The 15,707-nt window shown below is 50.2% G+C and overlaps 6 protein-coding genes across 6 annotated transcripts; all 6 read right to left on the bottom strand.

Moving 5' to 3' along the window:
• Window positions 1-937: 937 nt before the first annotated feature.
• On the bottom strand, window positions 938-2,320 carry PG986_005148 (uncharacterized protein; the record flags this gene model as incomplete). The annotated part of the gene is made up of 2 exons (XM_066841370.1): window positions 938-1,209; window positions 1,972-2,320. The coding sequence occupies 2 exons, from the start codon at window positions 2,318-2,320 to the stop codon at window positions 938-940; spliced, it is 621 nt and encodes a 206-aa protein (XP_066701232.1).
• Window positions 2,321-3,230: 910 nt separating this feature from the next.
• Window positions 3,231-4,106, bottom strand: PG986_005147 (uncharacterized protein; the record flags this gene model as incomplete). Its single annotated transcript, XM_066841369.1, has 3 exons — window positions 3,231-3,400; window positions 3,462-3,795; window positions 4,008-4,106. The coding sequence occupies 3 exons, from the start codon at window positions 4,104-4,106 to the stop codon at window positions 3,231-3,233; spliced, it is 603 nt and encodes a 200-aa protein (XP_066701231.1).
• Window positions 4,107-7,473: 3,367 nt separating this feature from the next.
• Window positions 7,474-8,187, bottom strand: PG986_005146 (uncharacterized protein; the record flags this gene model as incomplete). Its single annotated transcript, XM_066841368.1, has 1 exon — window positions 7,474-8,187. One exon carries the CDS (start codon window positions 8,185-8,187, stop codon window positions 7,474-7,476), a length of 714 nt encoding a protein of 237 aa, XP_066701230.1.
• Window positions 8,188-9,237: 1,050 nt separating this feature from the next.
• PG986_005145 (uncharacterized protein) lies at window positions 9,238-9,897 on the bottom strand (the record flags this gene model as incomplete). The annotated part of the gene is made up of 1 exon (XM_066841367.1): window positions 9,238-9,897. One exon carries the CDS (start codon window positions 9,895-9,897, stop codon window positions 9,238-9,240), a length of 660 nt encoding a protein of 219 aa, XP_066701229.1.
• A 992-nt stretch (window positions 9,898-10,889) lies between these two features.
• On the bottom strand, window positions 10,890-11,579 carry PG986_005144 (uncharacterized protein; the record flags this gene model as incomplete). Its single annotated transcript, XM_066841366.1, has 1 exon — window positions 10,890-11,579. The coding sequence occupies one exon, from the start codon at window positions 11,577-11,579 to the stop codon at window positions 10,890-10,892; it is 690 nt and encodes a 229-aa protein (XP_066701228.1).
• A 905-nt stretch (window positions 11,580-12,484) lies between these two features.
• PG986_005143 (ribosomal protein L28e) lies at window positions 12,485-15,021 on the bottom strand (the record flags this gene model as incomplete). The annotated part of the gene is made up of 6 exons (XM_066841365.1): window positions 12,485-13,160; window positions 13,600-13,738; window positions 13,887-14,131; window positions 14,378-14,415; window positions 14,464-14,842; window positions 14,885-15,021. 6 exons carry the CDS (start codon window positions 15,019-15,021, stop codon window positions 12,485-12,487), a joined length of 1,614 nt encoding a protein of 537 aa, XP_066701227.1.
• Window positions 15,022-15,707: the final 686 nt, after the last annotated feature.

Below are 15,707 nucleotides of genomic sequence, written 5' to 3'. Positions count from 1 at the left end.
CCTCTCACAAGTGCTCAAACTTCCAAGCCAGACGTCGTCCTTTGCACCCCAAGAAGACACCGGGTTTGAAGATACTAAATATCCCTCTCTTGTTTGGCTATACGGGAATCTTGTATCGATAGGCCTTAGGACCCTAACTAGAAGCACTGATGCTAGGCCCAATGATACAGCTCAGACGAAACGATGTTTTGATGATCCTATGCTTGGTCTATAGCGGTTGACTTGGCTACAGACTTCTACCAACTGATCCAACGCTCACTGGACCAATCCTTGGACCAAATGTGTTCTTGTTTATGAGTTGAGAAGAGCCATTGGCTTCGGTGGTTGACCTGGCTATTCATTTGTCAGCTTATCAGCTGATCCACTGCGTACTGGGACCAGTCTTTCCATCCAACCAATGCTTCAGGAGGTATCCAAGCCACTCGCGATCGATGTTTTAACGGCTCGGTGTCCCAAATACAGCTGTACGGGTCTAAAGAAGTTGGTATATGGTGTATATTACTTATAAAGAAAGGCCACGAATTGCCTTTGGCTATCCTTGCGTGCGCCCACGTCCGTTCCTCCATCATGATTTCTTCTCGCTGGTTCAGGGCCAATTTGTTGAACATGATTGTTCTCCAGCGAATGAGGATGGCAGCGAGAGCGTAGTGGTGGGAGAAGCATCAACGAATTGGGCTTGATCTAAAAGGGAATCGAGGTCATAGATGGAAGTCCACATTGCCGGCAGGTCGTGTAAGCAGGCGCGCCCAATCTCTGTAGCGACGGCGTGGCAGCCCTCCAATACGCCTATATGCGTATGTATGAAATAAATCCCCCGGTTTTCGCTATCCACTTCTGTTATTCAATCCAATAGTTCCGGTCTTCGATCCAATGTCAGTCCTGTCTCCCAATCGCTGATCAGGCTCCCGTTCTTACCGCCGCGGCCGCAGCCGTTACGCTAAGGCGCTAGATGACGTGCAAGCCATTGTTTGAAACGACGCGTGAAGTGCCGAAGGAGACCCGGATTCGCCTCGTTGGAAATCTCTTTACATTCGTTCCATTCGAGGTCACTAGGACCTGCGTCCCAACCCCCCTCAGCCCGGTTGCCGACCCATGATTTGTCGGTCCAGAAGAAATCTGGATCGGAACGCTCTGCATCAGTGGCGGTCTGACGGTAGAACAAGCTGACAATCTCAGTATCCTGCAGCTCGTTCCACAGGTTCTGTGCAACTGTTAGACGATTAGCTGAGTGTTCGACTTCAATACTTGCATATGTTAGGTATGTTTAAATACGTTCTAGTCGGGCTGAAGCAACTTCCCCAGGAGTCCAGGAAACCTTTCTAGTAAGCACACTCAATAATTCGGCGACCGGCATGCCGAATGAGATCTTTTTTAGGAGTGTTTGGGGGAGAAATGTTGAGTATTATGTCTGGTATGAATGGCTTAATTCATCGATTAGAGGCTACTCGTAGCCACCGCGAGCTTCTTGATGAGATCTCCCCGTTTGCGCTTTACCTGGAACGTCAGAGGACCGGAGTAGGCGAAGGAAAAACAGAGCCATGAGCATAAAGTCTTTATATACTATATTCGCTAGTACGTTGCACCCTCAGGGGAAGAACCGAAGAAGCATCCATCTAAGGATAGAATGCTTCCGGGTGCACTGAAGACCATATACTAAATTCCGGCAGTTGAAGTTCGTGAAGGGGATAATGATCGAGCGTCCAACTGACAGAAGAGACTGTCTCCATTCGGTAACACGAGCCATAAGCTTTGCCATGCTCTACCATGTCACTTTCTTATCATCAGTGGCAAAGATGTTTGGTTCGTACCAGCAATTGAGGGAGCGCAACTCAGCAACGGACTTTCCTTCGACATTAACCAAGTCTATGCATTGCAGCTCTTCAAATTCGATAAGGAGTGTGCCTACGTTTGATTAGTTGACTTGTCCTATACGTCAGAAAGACCTTATTCACATACCTTATCTTTGGCCACACTCCTGCGGGTAGGAGACCGTGAGGTTGTGGGTGTCTGTGAAGCCGTGGGTGTGTGCGAAGCCGCGCCGGGATTGTTCGTTGTTGAGATGGGCCTCTTCTGAAGTCGAACGAGGGCTTTGGTCGACCAGTTCAGATCCAGCATCAGTCAATTGCTGTTGCTCCTTGGTCACCATTTCTTCTAATGCATTCTTGATAACTTTTCGCAGCAATAAATCAGGCCTCACGACAATAATGCCGTACTTTATATAGAATAAACGTTTTGCGATTAACGTAATGTCTGAGCTTATATCACACTCGTGTACAGCGTGGCCATCATCGACCTCATCTTTGGGAAACCAAGCCGTCATGGCTTGCCTTGCTGCAAGCGCAATAAACAGGATCGTAATCCCGGCCTTCTTCGTCTCTGCCCCCGTTTTGTTCGAGATCGGACAGAAGGTTGTTGTTGAGGCAGTGACACACAGCCCAGGCTGATGTGCAGACAATGTATAGAGGCTCCTTTCTGCTGCCCAGTGCCTCTGGCATCATGTGTTTCTCACTTTTTCTCGAGGTGTCCATCGGGTCTGCCGCAGCTACTTAACTGTCAGCCGACTATTTACTCGGGCTTAAAGGATGTAAGAGTTGGGGGGTATTTATCTTCCTGCCGGTATGCAAGGGGATCGGTATTGACATACCCTGTTCGTGGTCTGCTCCAAAATAGGAAAATGGGTAAACCAAAGTGGGAAGGGTACCGCTAGAGCATAAACCTAGCTGCATTATATAGTATTGCAAGGAAAAGGTTTTGGGCCCGATTAGCTAGCCTCCTTGTGTCCTGCCCTCCCTTACCTGTAGAGGCTCCTGTCGTTGGTCTACAGTCGCAGAAAGATTTCGTGTTATTAAGACGTCTGCTGCTTACGTCTCGTCCGGTGTATACCTTGTCCGGTCCCTCGCTCAGCGCTCAAACCAAGTGTCGTCTTGAGCTTCGTTTACGACGAAAACGGTGCGAGGCGTCTCGTGAGCCATGATTGGAACTGGTATGTAAGACGTCGAGTATGGAGGTGATTGAGAATAGTCAATGGATATAGTGGTTGGCATGACTATATAAATTCATCAACTGGTCCACCCCTTCTTAGACCAGTTCATCCACCCAACCAACGATTGAATCCAGTATGGCCTCTTATCCCAAAAAGCCTTTCATCCAGGGTGGCCTTGCATCTGATGAAGCCTTCACCCTTCCAGCCGATCTCTCGGGTCATCCATGTCAAATTGGGTCGAGATGACTTAGGAACCGCCTCTCACAAGGTTCCAGTCAACGTGGTCATAGTTGGATTTGAGCGGGTTCGGATCGTGTACGAACCCGTTAGCTTCCAGATATTCATCCGTGGTTGTATTTCGATTAAGGATCGTAACCATATTAACTCCTTGCAAACCTCTCCAGAAGTTCTCGATAACTTTTAAATTGTTAGTCCGATGTTCTGTTTTTAGAGCTGACCGGATGAAGTCCTTAGTTACCTTCTTGCTTTGCTAATTTGTGTGCCCTAGACCATAGGCAAAGGAATCCCTTAAGGGCGCAAAGCGATGATGTAATTGCCATGCCGGTGAGGATTATTCGTAGAAGCTCTCTGAGAGAAGCTTCAGAGATCATCGTGTTGATAGCATAGTTCATGGCCCATAGAGCCATCCTGACCCGCGCGCGTCTGTCTATCAACTGAAACTCGTACGCAATGTGAAAAGGGCAGTTTTCGCCTGGGTAAAACCAGTCTCGGTGGGCTTCCCGTGCTACGATCACGAGGTTTAGCATGACGAGAGCGATCCGCTTCAGATCTGGGTTATCCAGATCGCCTAGCTGGTCCTTAATAGTATTAATTCCTGCATTCACATGTATCAGGAAATGATAAATAGCGCGCTCCTATTTCGCGTGGGTTTCGCACCACGGTGTCCGATAGGAGTCGACCGGTTTCTCGTTGCCGCGACCCCCATCAATCAGTGCCTGTAATGCTGTCAGTTCACTTCATCGCGCAGGATAGGGCGAGCCTAATGTCAAATTTCCATACTCACCCTACAACGTGCCCCCTTGAACGTGAGCAGTGATAGTGCCTTCTGAAAGCCGTGCTTCATGCGAAAGCCAATCATGTGGAGGGGTTTGGCCTCGTCCATGTTGCTAGTATTCCCCAAGATGGTGTGGGAGCGCAGGTAGTAATCGAACAATATGCTATTGTTAGAAGCAAGAAGGAGAGTGATGTAAGGCAATCTTGAGCTTTTCCTTCCCAAGAGGAAGCAAGAAAAGGGTGGAAAGCAATGTGTTATGGCGTTTTCTTTTCAAGAGAAAATCAAAAAAGGGTGAAAACAGTGTGGTATCGTGCTTATTTTCCAAGAGAAAGCAAGAGACGGGCGCAGGAGGAAATAATGTGGTACGGTGTTCCCTTCCCAAGACGAAGCAAGGGAAGGAAGGAAATAAAACCAAGGTTGTGTGTCGATTCCCTAGCATGAGAAGCATGAGAAGTAAGGGCAGCAAGGGAAAGGGAAAGTTGTTGTTGTGAGCTTTTGCGACTTGACGCGGCTCCAAAGCGCGTACCAGTTTAAAACCAGGCAAAAAAAAGTTGTCAAGGCACCAAGTAGGGTGGGACTTTGCAGGGCAGGTGGAAAGGCTTGCTGATTTTGGCATGGCGGTAGCCCACGCGTCGTCGTAGTTGGCGATGCTACCATTGCTCTTGCATCCGCAGCCCTTGCCCAATCTGAACAATCAAACACCCGCTGCTACGGATTACATAATGAAGGCTAAATTATTTATAATACCGGCAAGGGAAGAGGAGGTGTTAAATATATTCGCAACAACGCACCAGGTCAAGGGCTATAATCCGATGCAACAGTATGTATAACACCACATGTAGCCGTTCAAGACATGCGGAGGCGTGGTAGGAAGAGGAATATTTCAAGAAACGACTTGGCTATTTTCTAAGAAAAGATATTCGAGTGTCGGAAGAACCATGCGCGGTGGGCCTCTTAGGCGAGAATCACAGCTGATGCTAGTAAGAGGACGACTCTTTTGGTTTCGGCGCCTTCGAGGCTGCGCAAGTAGCCGAGACTGTCATATGCCGGTAATGTTGCAGAGCGCTCTCTCGCGTGGCATGCCTTCCGCAGTAGTCTGACTCAAAATAGTAGGCCAGAGCTGCGCAGCCAGCTGTGTCGATGGCTGCCTGTGTTGTTGTCAGCGCACTAAAATTATCGCTTACCCTGCTCCTGATGCTGAACATCCATACTCATCCGGCAATGTGCCATCTCGACTTGCTCTTCATCCTGTTTAGGGACAGGAGTGTGACGGGCTATTCCCACCTGATGATCTGACATCTCAACTCGCGCCTCGTCCAGTATGCGGACAGGAGCCCAATCAGTGGTGGAGAGACCCTCCATGGGTCCGTCGCGGACGCATGTCGTACGAAGGAAGGTCCTCACTGCCATAATAATACTGTTTCCCAACCTGAGATGGGATAGTATGTAAAGATGGAGCAGCACAAAGTGATGATAAGCGAGGGAAGGAAAGGCGGAACGGAGTAAGCGAATGATAAAGCTGTGTACAGTACGTGACCGGAAGGCTGTGGAGTAAGGGACAGTGTAGACAGGGAAAGAGAAGCTATACAAACCAAGGAAAGAGTGGGAAAGGGAATATTATTGCTTAAATGACGAGTTTCGTTACCTTCAGCTGATGAGGATATCGCTGCGTAAGCAAAATAACCTACCAAGGACTTGTTGTTGCCAGATCCAAGATGTGATCGAACTTACCAAAGCACAAGTAAAATGAAGTGGACGTTGAGGTCTGATAACTTCGGATGTCACCAAGAGTGGGTTGGGACAAAACGAGAAGAGAATAGTTGGGTGGATGGAAGGAGTATCTGATTTATAGGGTTGGTGGTGTGGCCCAGATTCAGGTTCAGGTTCAGGTTCAGGTTAACCGCCGTCGTATTAAAAATATCCCATTGTCCATAGGTACTAGTGTCGAGGTGGTATTCAATGTAGCCACTTCCTCCCCCAGTAACCATCAGAGTAAATACCCCACCACCATACTTCTGACCAGGCAACCGAGCCGTATGGATAAGGAATGATAAGGTCTTCTGGTGCTAACCCCTCCTGCGGATGCTGGACCACGGCCCTGTCGGTAGCTTATAAAGGGTGGAATAGTGGCACAGTCAGGGGAGCTAGCCCCTAAACAGTCCTGTAAGTTTGACAAAAACACCAGATGTCCCCTAACAGAATGCGCTAAACTGATGTTACAGTACCTGTTTGGTCGCCCCAATGACCCCAAACTGCCATATCACTGTCTAATTGCTTGCTGATGCCAACATTTTGGCCGCAATGTGCTCCTTTAGCAAAATATCGACCTATCTGAACAACAGAGCAATGACTCAATAGAATATTGCAAACAACCTGAATGCGATGATGCGTCTTGGGAAATATACTTCTTGCCGGCTTGTGGTGATGAATACTCCAGTATGGTCGGAACGAGAGTGTCAACTTCGAGCAACGCCACGGCCGTGTAGCTACGTACGTTTGCCACTGATGATTACTTGACCCAACAAAACACTGACTCAGCGGCAATCAGCTGGAGAGGGGCATCTTGAGAGCCATTCTAGCCTGGGCTTGTGCTACCGATGATGCATTAGAATACCAATTCAACAGACAGAGGACAGATGTCCCCATACGCTGTGTTATTAGATAACTGTTCTGGCACAAGCGCCCTATCAATCAACTCTGGTTCGACAAGCCCAGTTCCGTCAAAGAAATCCCTTCGAGCAATGGTGGCGATGATAGGAGCAGATGTTGAAGCGCCATGGATATCATAGACATGGAGAACAGGGCAAATATCACCAGGCCGACAAGCTTGAGACAGCCCTGAACAAGTAAGGGGGGGTTGGAGGACAGTGTTTTTCAAACTGACGACAGCCCTCACCACGCTTCTCATACTGCCATACGATCGGCAGCAAGCTTGAGACGGATAAGGGAGGAATCAAGTACTGACGCTCTGGGATGAAGACAATATGAGGCTCGTAGCCAGAAGCTTTTCACACATGTACACCTAGCCTTGAAACGAACACAGCTAGAAGAACTAGAAAAGTAACATAAAGGGGAGACAAACCAATACACCCGTAAAAGTTTCTTTGTGAGTTTGCGTGTTCGTGGATAGCATTGCCTTTGTTAGTGTCCTTCGTTTTGTACGCCATATTCGTATTAAAATGAGATAAAAGGAGAAAGGACAAACTGCAATATCATCTATCTAGGAACCGAACGAAACCGTTTTTGAGCATGATAGGAGTAATCATATCGTATTGACTTTATCAACAGCTACTCTGCCATCCGCAGAGTGATGCTCTGGCGATGCTGTTTGCCAAAGAGCTCCAGGCCTCATACTGATGATCCATAACTGAGAGCCACTGGTCTCTGTATCCATCTAGCTCCTCGATATCACCTCCGAGCTTCGCACCCCTTCATCCATCTCCCCTCCTTTCCCCAGAAGAACTTCCAGTTCTCCCTAGTCCACATACTCAACTTCCTCCACCTCAACTCGCTCCGAGCTGGAGATCTCCTCGTACTTGACTGCTCTCGTGCGGTATTGCAGGACCTCCTGAGAAGTTGAATCATCGCACAGCTGTTCCACGAGGGTACAATTGCTCGAATGGGAATGCTCAATGACGTGGCAGCACTCTCGAGCCGCACCAAAGACGTCCCGGTCGAATTGGTGACTATTCGGGTGGTAGCCCGGACAGAGGCGAATGTAGAACATGTCGACTGGCTGTTCCATGAGACGCTCTATCTGTGACAGCAACTCGGGGGCAAGACGCGTGGTCATGTACTTCTGGGTGCAGAGATGGGCGCCGCGATGGAAGGCATAATGGCATGCGCTCACCAGGAAGATGTCGAGCTGCGTGCTGACACGCACGTAGCCGACAATGTGAGAATCGTTTGCAATCTCCTCCTTGCTCATCTTCTCGTCTACCTTGGGGATAAAGGGATTTTGGGCCGGGTCGCTCCTGTCCGGGAAGTGCATGTGGAAGTTGACCATGGGAATGAGCTTGTCGTGCAGAGCTGTAGCTGCGACGCGCGAAAGGTGGCAGACCTCGAAGGTTGCTGAGGGAGACTGCAAGTCATGGGTCATCACGATGCGTTTGGTATCGTTAGCAACAGGGACGATCCGGTCCTCTTTAGGGAGACGGCGGAACTTGTGAAACTCGGTGAGATGAGCCATTGTGATGGAGCGAGCTGTACTATGTTAATTGAAGTCAAGAGAAGCCTGTTGGACTACCCAACACACCGGAAGCGCTGACGGGCTCTTGGGTGTGTTTCTGCGTGAGCTTAGTGAAAGCTAAAATAAGCAGTCGCTTGAGAGACTACCATGTCAGTTCATCATGGAACGGGATCAAGGTCTGAAAAGAAGGGAAGAAAAAAAGAAATTGTAAATAATGGTTACTTACCAGTTCAATCAAACCCTCCGTCTTGATTTTGGTGTCGCGGTAGGCAAGACTTTTCATCAGAAATTGGTTTGAGAAAGGGTGCTGTGTACACGACCAGTCGACCAAAACTTTTAGTGCTTAAGGCGGGAAGCAAGTTCCGGTCGCTCAGACCAGGAAAGCAGGCTACTTTGGTAGGATCTGGTGGGAAGTCCAGGATAGCAACTGGGTTGCTCAGTGAGAAGCAATTGCTGGTGGTTGCTAGGGTGTCGGTGGCTCAACGAAAGGAGAAGCTCACCCCCTTATCGCCCCTCCTATCACCCCTCCTGGTACTTGTCAAAACATGAGTTGGAATCGGCGTGTCATTATCATTTTAACCATCATAGCTACCAGAAGACAGAAATTCTCGTAGCCAGTGAATAAGCCAGTGAATACGTACAATATAGCTTGATCCTCAGAGAAGCGAAATGGAACGAATGAAAAGGACTAGGAAGACCACCAGTTCGAGATCGGCAATGGAAGAAACACAGAGGACAAAGCACTGATTTCAAGCCTATGGACTGCCGTTACACGATGGAATAATTGAACAAAACATGTTATTAGGAGATGGGACGGGCGTGTATTGCCAGAATCAGGAAGACAATTTGGGGCAGAGCAATATATTAAATACTACAGCAAGCGCTCGCCGTTGGCCGCGTAAGTATGCCAGTATTGTCGTACATCAATTATTGAGATGTAACCGTGGCAAGACTCTCCTCCTTTTCCGGGCCCGTGGCCCCGTTCATACGATATACCTATCACTGGCTCCGCCCCGTCCCGACTCCTGACACCTAAGTCTCAGTCACGTGCTAATTAACCGTAGAATACTCATCACGTTCCTCTAAGTCGTTCTCAGCAGTAAGTTCCTTGTACAAGTCCGGGTTCATGTAATGGAGCAGGAGGTCCATCCGCGTGTAGGGACCACCGCCGATCTGGGCGGCAAGTCGGTGGGTGGTGGGTCGCTGATGGTCCATTCGGAAGTAGCACACCTTAACAGAGCGAAAGACGGACCGGCCGAATCGGGGACGCGGGTGGTATACCAGGTCGCCTAGGTCAAGCTGATGCTCCATGACGCGCTCCATCTTCTGCAGCGTGGCGAGCTGGAGTCGTGCGTGGGATTGCTGGAACAGCGCGTTACCGGCGATGTTGATGCCCAGCGTGTAAGCCCAGGGGCTGATCAGGAAGATGTCCAGCTTGGTGCTCAGGTGGACGACGCCGGGGCCGCTCTGCTTCAGGACGGGAAGGGCAACGTCGTAGAGCTTCTTGGCCGTGTCGCGAGAGAAGTAGCAGATGCTGAAGAACTTGGACAGCTTGTTCATCAGCTCGTCCGTCAAGATGACATGGCCCTGGCGGAAGGTGAGCGCGACTACGCGGTCGTTATGCTCATCCTTGATGGCCTGCTTCCAGATCTCTATCTGGAGCTCATTGGGCAGCTTGGCGAACAGCGGGAACGAGCTGAGAGTCGACATCGCGAAGGATCTGTTCAGGTCAGTCACCTAGTTGGGTTGGAGTGAAGTGGTTATGCAAGACACTTACCTGAGTGTTGCAAGAAAGCTCAAGGAAGAAATCCAACAGGAATCAGATGGAGCAACATCAACATGAGAAAAAGCAAGTTAAAAAAAAACCAAATGCTGGTCACATCCGATCGCGTGCGTATTCTTGAGAAGGATGAAGCAAAAGGGAGAGTAGAGGTTGAGAAAATGCAAATGTGCCCTGGTGCGATCGGGGCCACCAAGGAGAGGTAGAAGAGGTGAAGTGTCAAGTCACGCCAGATGTGTGGTTGAAGATACGGAATTTGTTTCTGATGAGAGCAGGAAAGGCGAGATGGAATGAGCCCAAGGCAGAGCAGGCGTGCCGCGACGCGTGTGGACTGCGTTTGCCAAATTTACATGCACAGAAAAAATCCAGCAAACCTGGCGATCTTGGGTGTGGTGTTGACGACGAAGGGTGCGTCGCTAGGCGAGGTTCCACAAAAGTGAACTACGTATAGTAGTGCTAACAACCACAGTGCCCAATCGGCAAGAGCCAATCAAATAAAATGTGGACCCCGCTCACTTCTTTCAACGTCGTCAACGACAAGGACCCGGCCTATCTGGGACGTGGGGGAGATAAGGATTATTTTTTGCCCCGATTCCGTCTCAATCGACGCGGCGGCGAGAGTCACGGTTTGAACACCACTTGACCCCGATCCAATGTTACTCAGACTCGTTGCAAAATCAAATAGACGTGAGGGGGAGAAGAGTGTAGTAAACAAGTCTATAATCCAGGCAACACTTCTATCGGCGAAGTAGGACTTCAGTGCCAGTGACTCCATCAGGGTATCTATCTCTTTCAGTCATTCGCCTCCATCTTATGAAGAACCATACGCTTCAGAATCAATGACGTAGAAAACCCTTTCATCTCACACTCTAGTAATTACAGCAGCATGGCATGCTGTACTATCATCCTCCAGTTTCGCAGCCTAACCAGAATCATTTCCGCCAGCCTCAGCGGCATCTCCATCGGCCGTCTCAGCATCGTCATCAACGACCTCTTCGACGACGGCGCGCTGTTCGTACCAAGACGGGTTGGAGCAATGCTTCAGCAAGTCAACAGCCGTGTGCGGGCCCGGGCCAGGGAGGAAGCGAGCTTGGTTGGCAATCGTCGGTCTCTCGTGATCGATTCGGATGAAGCACTGGTTGACGGAGGGGAATGTGGTGCGGCTGAAGGTAGGATCAACGTGGTAAACCAAGTCCTCCAGGTCGAGGTGGTGCTCCATGACCCGCTCCACGTTGGCGAGGGCCTCGGGAAGAAGAGCGGTAGAGGCGATGTGGAAAAGGCCACTGAAGACGTTAATTACCAGCGTGTAGCCCCAAGCGCTGACGAAGTAGATGTCGCGAGTGGTGCTGAGTCGGATGACCCCCGTCTTTCCGTTCTTGACGGCACGCAGGCGCACGTCGAAAGCCGACTCGGCTGCGGCCCCGGAGGCATGACAGATGCCGAGGAACATGTTTGGCTTGATGAGATCGCTCGTGAGGACGACGCGGTTCGAGCCGGTGATGACGGGAACCACGCGCTCAGCGCACTCGGTCTCTACGACCTCCTTCCACACCATGCATTGACTCTCCATGGGTAGCTCTTGGAGCTTGTGGAAGTGGTCAAGTGTAGACATCTTGGGTACGCTGGTAGAACATATTGGGTGAAACGTAGAGCAAAACAGAAAATAAAATGGAAATGACTGACCTTCTTCCAAGGTTCACAGCGATGTCCAGATGAAAGTCAGCAAGAGCAAAATCAAATGGGAGACTGGACAGTGTTGCGAGATGAGGCAATGCCTGTATGAGACGAGCAACGAGAAAGGAAATGACGAAGTAGTCCGCAAAGGGACTTCGCAAGGTAAAAATGCGTTTTGGGGAAAGCAAGCTGATGGAGCAGAGCCAAACCAGTTTGTTGGTGTCAGGGTTTGGTTGTTGCTGCGGAAGAGTTGTTGGGTTGAAAGGCAGGGAAATAAAAGTGGCAGATGTGGCAGTGGAGACTGTGCTAAGTTGCCAACAAGTACTCTGTCAAATCAGAAGGGCTGATTAGATAAATATTTGGGCGGAAAACCTGAATTAAGAAATGCAATGCTTTTGTGTACCAACCGTCGCCGACGAGGACCCGGCCTATCTGGGACCTGGGGGACGTGGGGGAGATGAAACCTTTTGTTCTGTTCTCTCCAGATTCTCTCGCAACTGACGCGGCGGCGAGAATTGGGACTCACACTTTACTCGAGATCGATTTGAAGTATTCAAAATCCGTTCCCAAATTAATTAGAAAAGAAAGGGGGAAAAGAGCAGAGTGTATTGAGAAAAATAGCTATAAGCCAAGCAACACTGTCATGGGCGAAGTAGATCTAATTTTCGGTGAACCTATCAGGGTGTGCATCTCTTACTCGACACCTGCGCCATCTGACAAACCATACGCGGAAAATCCGTGACCAACGACCTGCTCCTAGTAGAAAAGTCCTTCCCAGATCATCCCTTCTGTATATCCTGACACCTTTCCTATGCCAGTATGGGCCCGCTCGAAGTACATAGGCTACTCGGCCTCCTCTCTCTCGGGCTCCTCTTCGTCGGCCACCTTGTTGATAGCACGCTCTTCGTAAAAGGCCGGGTTGGTACAGTACTCCAACAAGTGCACGGCTGTGCGGGGCGGCGGACCAGTAAAGAGCCAAGACATGCCGCGTACAGTCGGTCTCCCATATCCGAGTCTGATGTAGCAAACATTGACCGAGCTAAAGACGACCCGGTCGAAGGTGGGATCGACATGGTAAACCAAGTCGGTCAGATCCTGGTGGTACTCCATAACGCTTTTGATGCCGGCCAGCACGTTGGAGGGAAGAGACATCGTCGAGATCTGGAAGAGGTTGCTGCCAAAGACGTTGATTCCAAGGGTGTAGCCCCATTGACCCACGAAGAAGATGCCGAGCGCGGCGCTGAGTCTGACATACCCGTCCTGGCCGTGCTTGTTGGTGACAGGGACCTTCAGGTTGTAGACTGACTTTGCAGCGGTGCGAGAGGTCGAAGTGAGACTGAAGAACTTGGGCAGGGTGGTGATGCCTCTAGTAAGGACGACCTGATTCGAGGGGTGGAGCAAGGGGACCACGCGATCGACGTAGTCATCCAGAATGGCCTCCTTCCAGACCATCATTTGCAATTCATCCACCATCTCGCCAAACTTGTGAAAATGGTCGAGGGTGGCCATCTCCAGATAGCTGTATATGTTAGCGGACAGGAAGCTAGAGCGACAGTAAAAATGAGAGAGGCAAGCCAGTTTTGTAACGGCGTACAGTCTTTGCGGCGAAGGGAGAGTTGTGGCACCGGCTTCGTGGAAGGCAGTGGAACGGAAGAGGTAAAGGTGAAAGCTCAACCGGTACTACTGTAATTAATGGACCTTGTAGGTAAGCATGGGGAAAGCAATGTGCAAGTGGTGATTGTTTACTAAGGGGGGAAGAAGTTGGTATGGGTCTGTGTGTGCAGTGCTCGGTTTGAGAGTGAGTGCTTGGCAAGGAGTGGTTTGCCCAGCGTGGGGGAGAGACAAACTGTTTTCCTTTCTATCTACGCGACGGAACACGCCAGAAGGCAAAGATAAGGGGTGATCGCTATGCAAAAGGTGGAAAACTGCACCAACTCGGCGTGGGGTCGCCATCGTACCTGGGAATCATGAGGAAACTATTATCCGGCTTGAGGGCACGGTGAATACCGCCTCGAGATGGCATGTTGGCAAAATAAGGATCCATAGTTTTGTCACGTTTTAGCAGAACACATGCCAAAACAATAAGCGAATAATTACCTGAAACTGAAAAAACAGCGAAGAATACGATTTAGGAAATGCAGAAATACAGAATCATGGGTTTATACGAGAATTTACGGATTAGAACTGGCAACTTGCGACACCAAGATTGACTGGGAACCAAGGGGAAGGTGTATCAAATACGAACGTAACCTCCAACCCATCTGCTCTTTATACGATGAACCGTCCAGTGTGCCTTTGGGGGCAGGGATCTGTTGCCAGTATGGCAGAGCAACATACAACCCTGCCTTGGTGCCACGGAGCTTCTGCTCGGGCTCGGGCTTGACGGGGCGCTGGGATCGGCGGATGGCAGAGACACGCTGAACGGCGACCTCACGGAGGTCGACGCGGTAGCTTTTCTTGGCGGTCTGGTTGGCAGCAGCCTTGTAGGAGCTGCAGGAGCTCTTAAACACCCGTGTGCGCTCTTGGTCATTCCTAACATATCCCCAAAGGGGGCTTCGCCCACGTCGGCCCTCTCAAGCAGTGCCTCTTCAGCCCCCGCGTGGTCCAAGTTACCCGCTTGCTCTAACCCTCGTGGCCGACCTCAGCCAGCGGCAACAATCTAGACAAGGTGTTTGCTTAGTTCCTCTCGTCGGGTTCCGACGCCGGCCGACTTCGCCTATGTAGCTTACTCCGTACCTTCCCCCAGCCGTTCCCAAAGCCATTGGTATCGTCTTCTGTCGGTTCAAGATAAGACCTTAGTTTCGGGTGAGGTTGTTCTACACGTCGGGGTTGGTGTAGTAGCCCAGAAAGTCGAAAGGTGTGTACGGACCGCCGCCAATCTGGGCGGCAAAACTATGAGTGGTGGGATCCTTGCGGTCGACCTTGATAAAGGAGAGCTTGGCAAACGTGTAGACTGTCTGTTCGTAGCGAGGAACGGTTATGCGCTTCGGGGAGTTCAGGACCTGGTGTTCCTTGACTTGAGTAATCTTTGCCAGCTCCTCGGGGCAGATACGGGAGACGAATTGCGGGAAGAGGCCGTAGAAGGTGAGACCGAGAGTGAACTGCAAACGACCGACGAGGAAGATATCCAGTCTGGTGCTGAGACGGATAGTGCGAAGGCTGTTGTTCTCGACAACAAGCTGTTCAGCATCGTAGATGGAGCTGGCGATGCCACGCGCAGTCTTGCTCAAGCTGAAAATTCACAATTGCAGTCTCTTCGTACGATCGCTTAGCAGGGCGAGTTTGGTGCTATTGATGACGGGGACGACTCGTCCGACATGCTCCTCCTCGGTGGCGTCCTGGTGGATCTCGATCTGGATCTCCTTGGGGGGCTTCAGCATGATGAAGCTGAGTGTTGAAGCGATGCAATCGGGGCAAATGTAATAGGGCATTAGTATGACAAGGGCGACCCGTTTATGCCCCCGGTTTCCATGATCGCCCAATTGATCCTTGATGGTACTTCCCTGCGTTTGAAGTTAGAGAGACTTCAAAGGGTGTTTGGGGAAGTAAAGTTAGAAACAAAGAGCATATGCGTAGATGTCGACGTACAGTGTGCAATCGTGTCGCTGCGAAGGACGTCCTCGTTAGTCAACAGGAAGAGGACGGATGGAATCAAAAGACTCGAGTTTACCAGATGACGAATGATGTAGGTTGAGGAAGGAACGGCAGGCTGAGATGATGGAATTGGGATTGCGTGCTTTCTTCCGTACCCAGGTGTAAGTGTGGCCATGTTAGGTTATTTATTTATGTGAAATATCGTGTCCAAGAGGGAGGGCTAGGTAGCTGGGAAGGGAACTCGGGTTTGGGGTGTGGGAGGGGAACGATGTTCCTTTATGGTGTCTTCGGGAATGTCGATACATTGATAAGGGTGACACGCGGTGGCGCGAGGTACATGGACTTATGACGCAACTTTGGAACTGTTGGTCAGAAGAAAGCACAGAACGAATCCTACAAGTGGAAGAAAGATGATGTACAGGAACTGGTTTGGACATGTAAAGGCAGGATAATAGTATCAAACAACATGGCA

This window comes from Apiospora aurea (genome assembly GCF_038362705.1).
Source record: "Apiospora aurea strain CBS 24483 chromosome Unknown utg000004l_segment0_segment0, whole genome shotgun sequence".
NCBI lineage: Eukaryota > Fungi > Ascomycota > Sordariomycetes > Amphisphaeriales > Apiosporaceae > Apiospora > Apiospora aurea.
The sequence above is the reverse complement of the archived record's forward strand: the minus strand, read 5'-3'. Positions and strand labels throughout refer to the sequence as shown.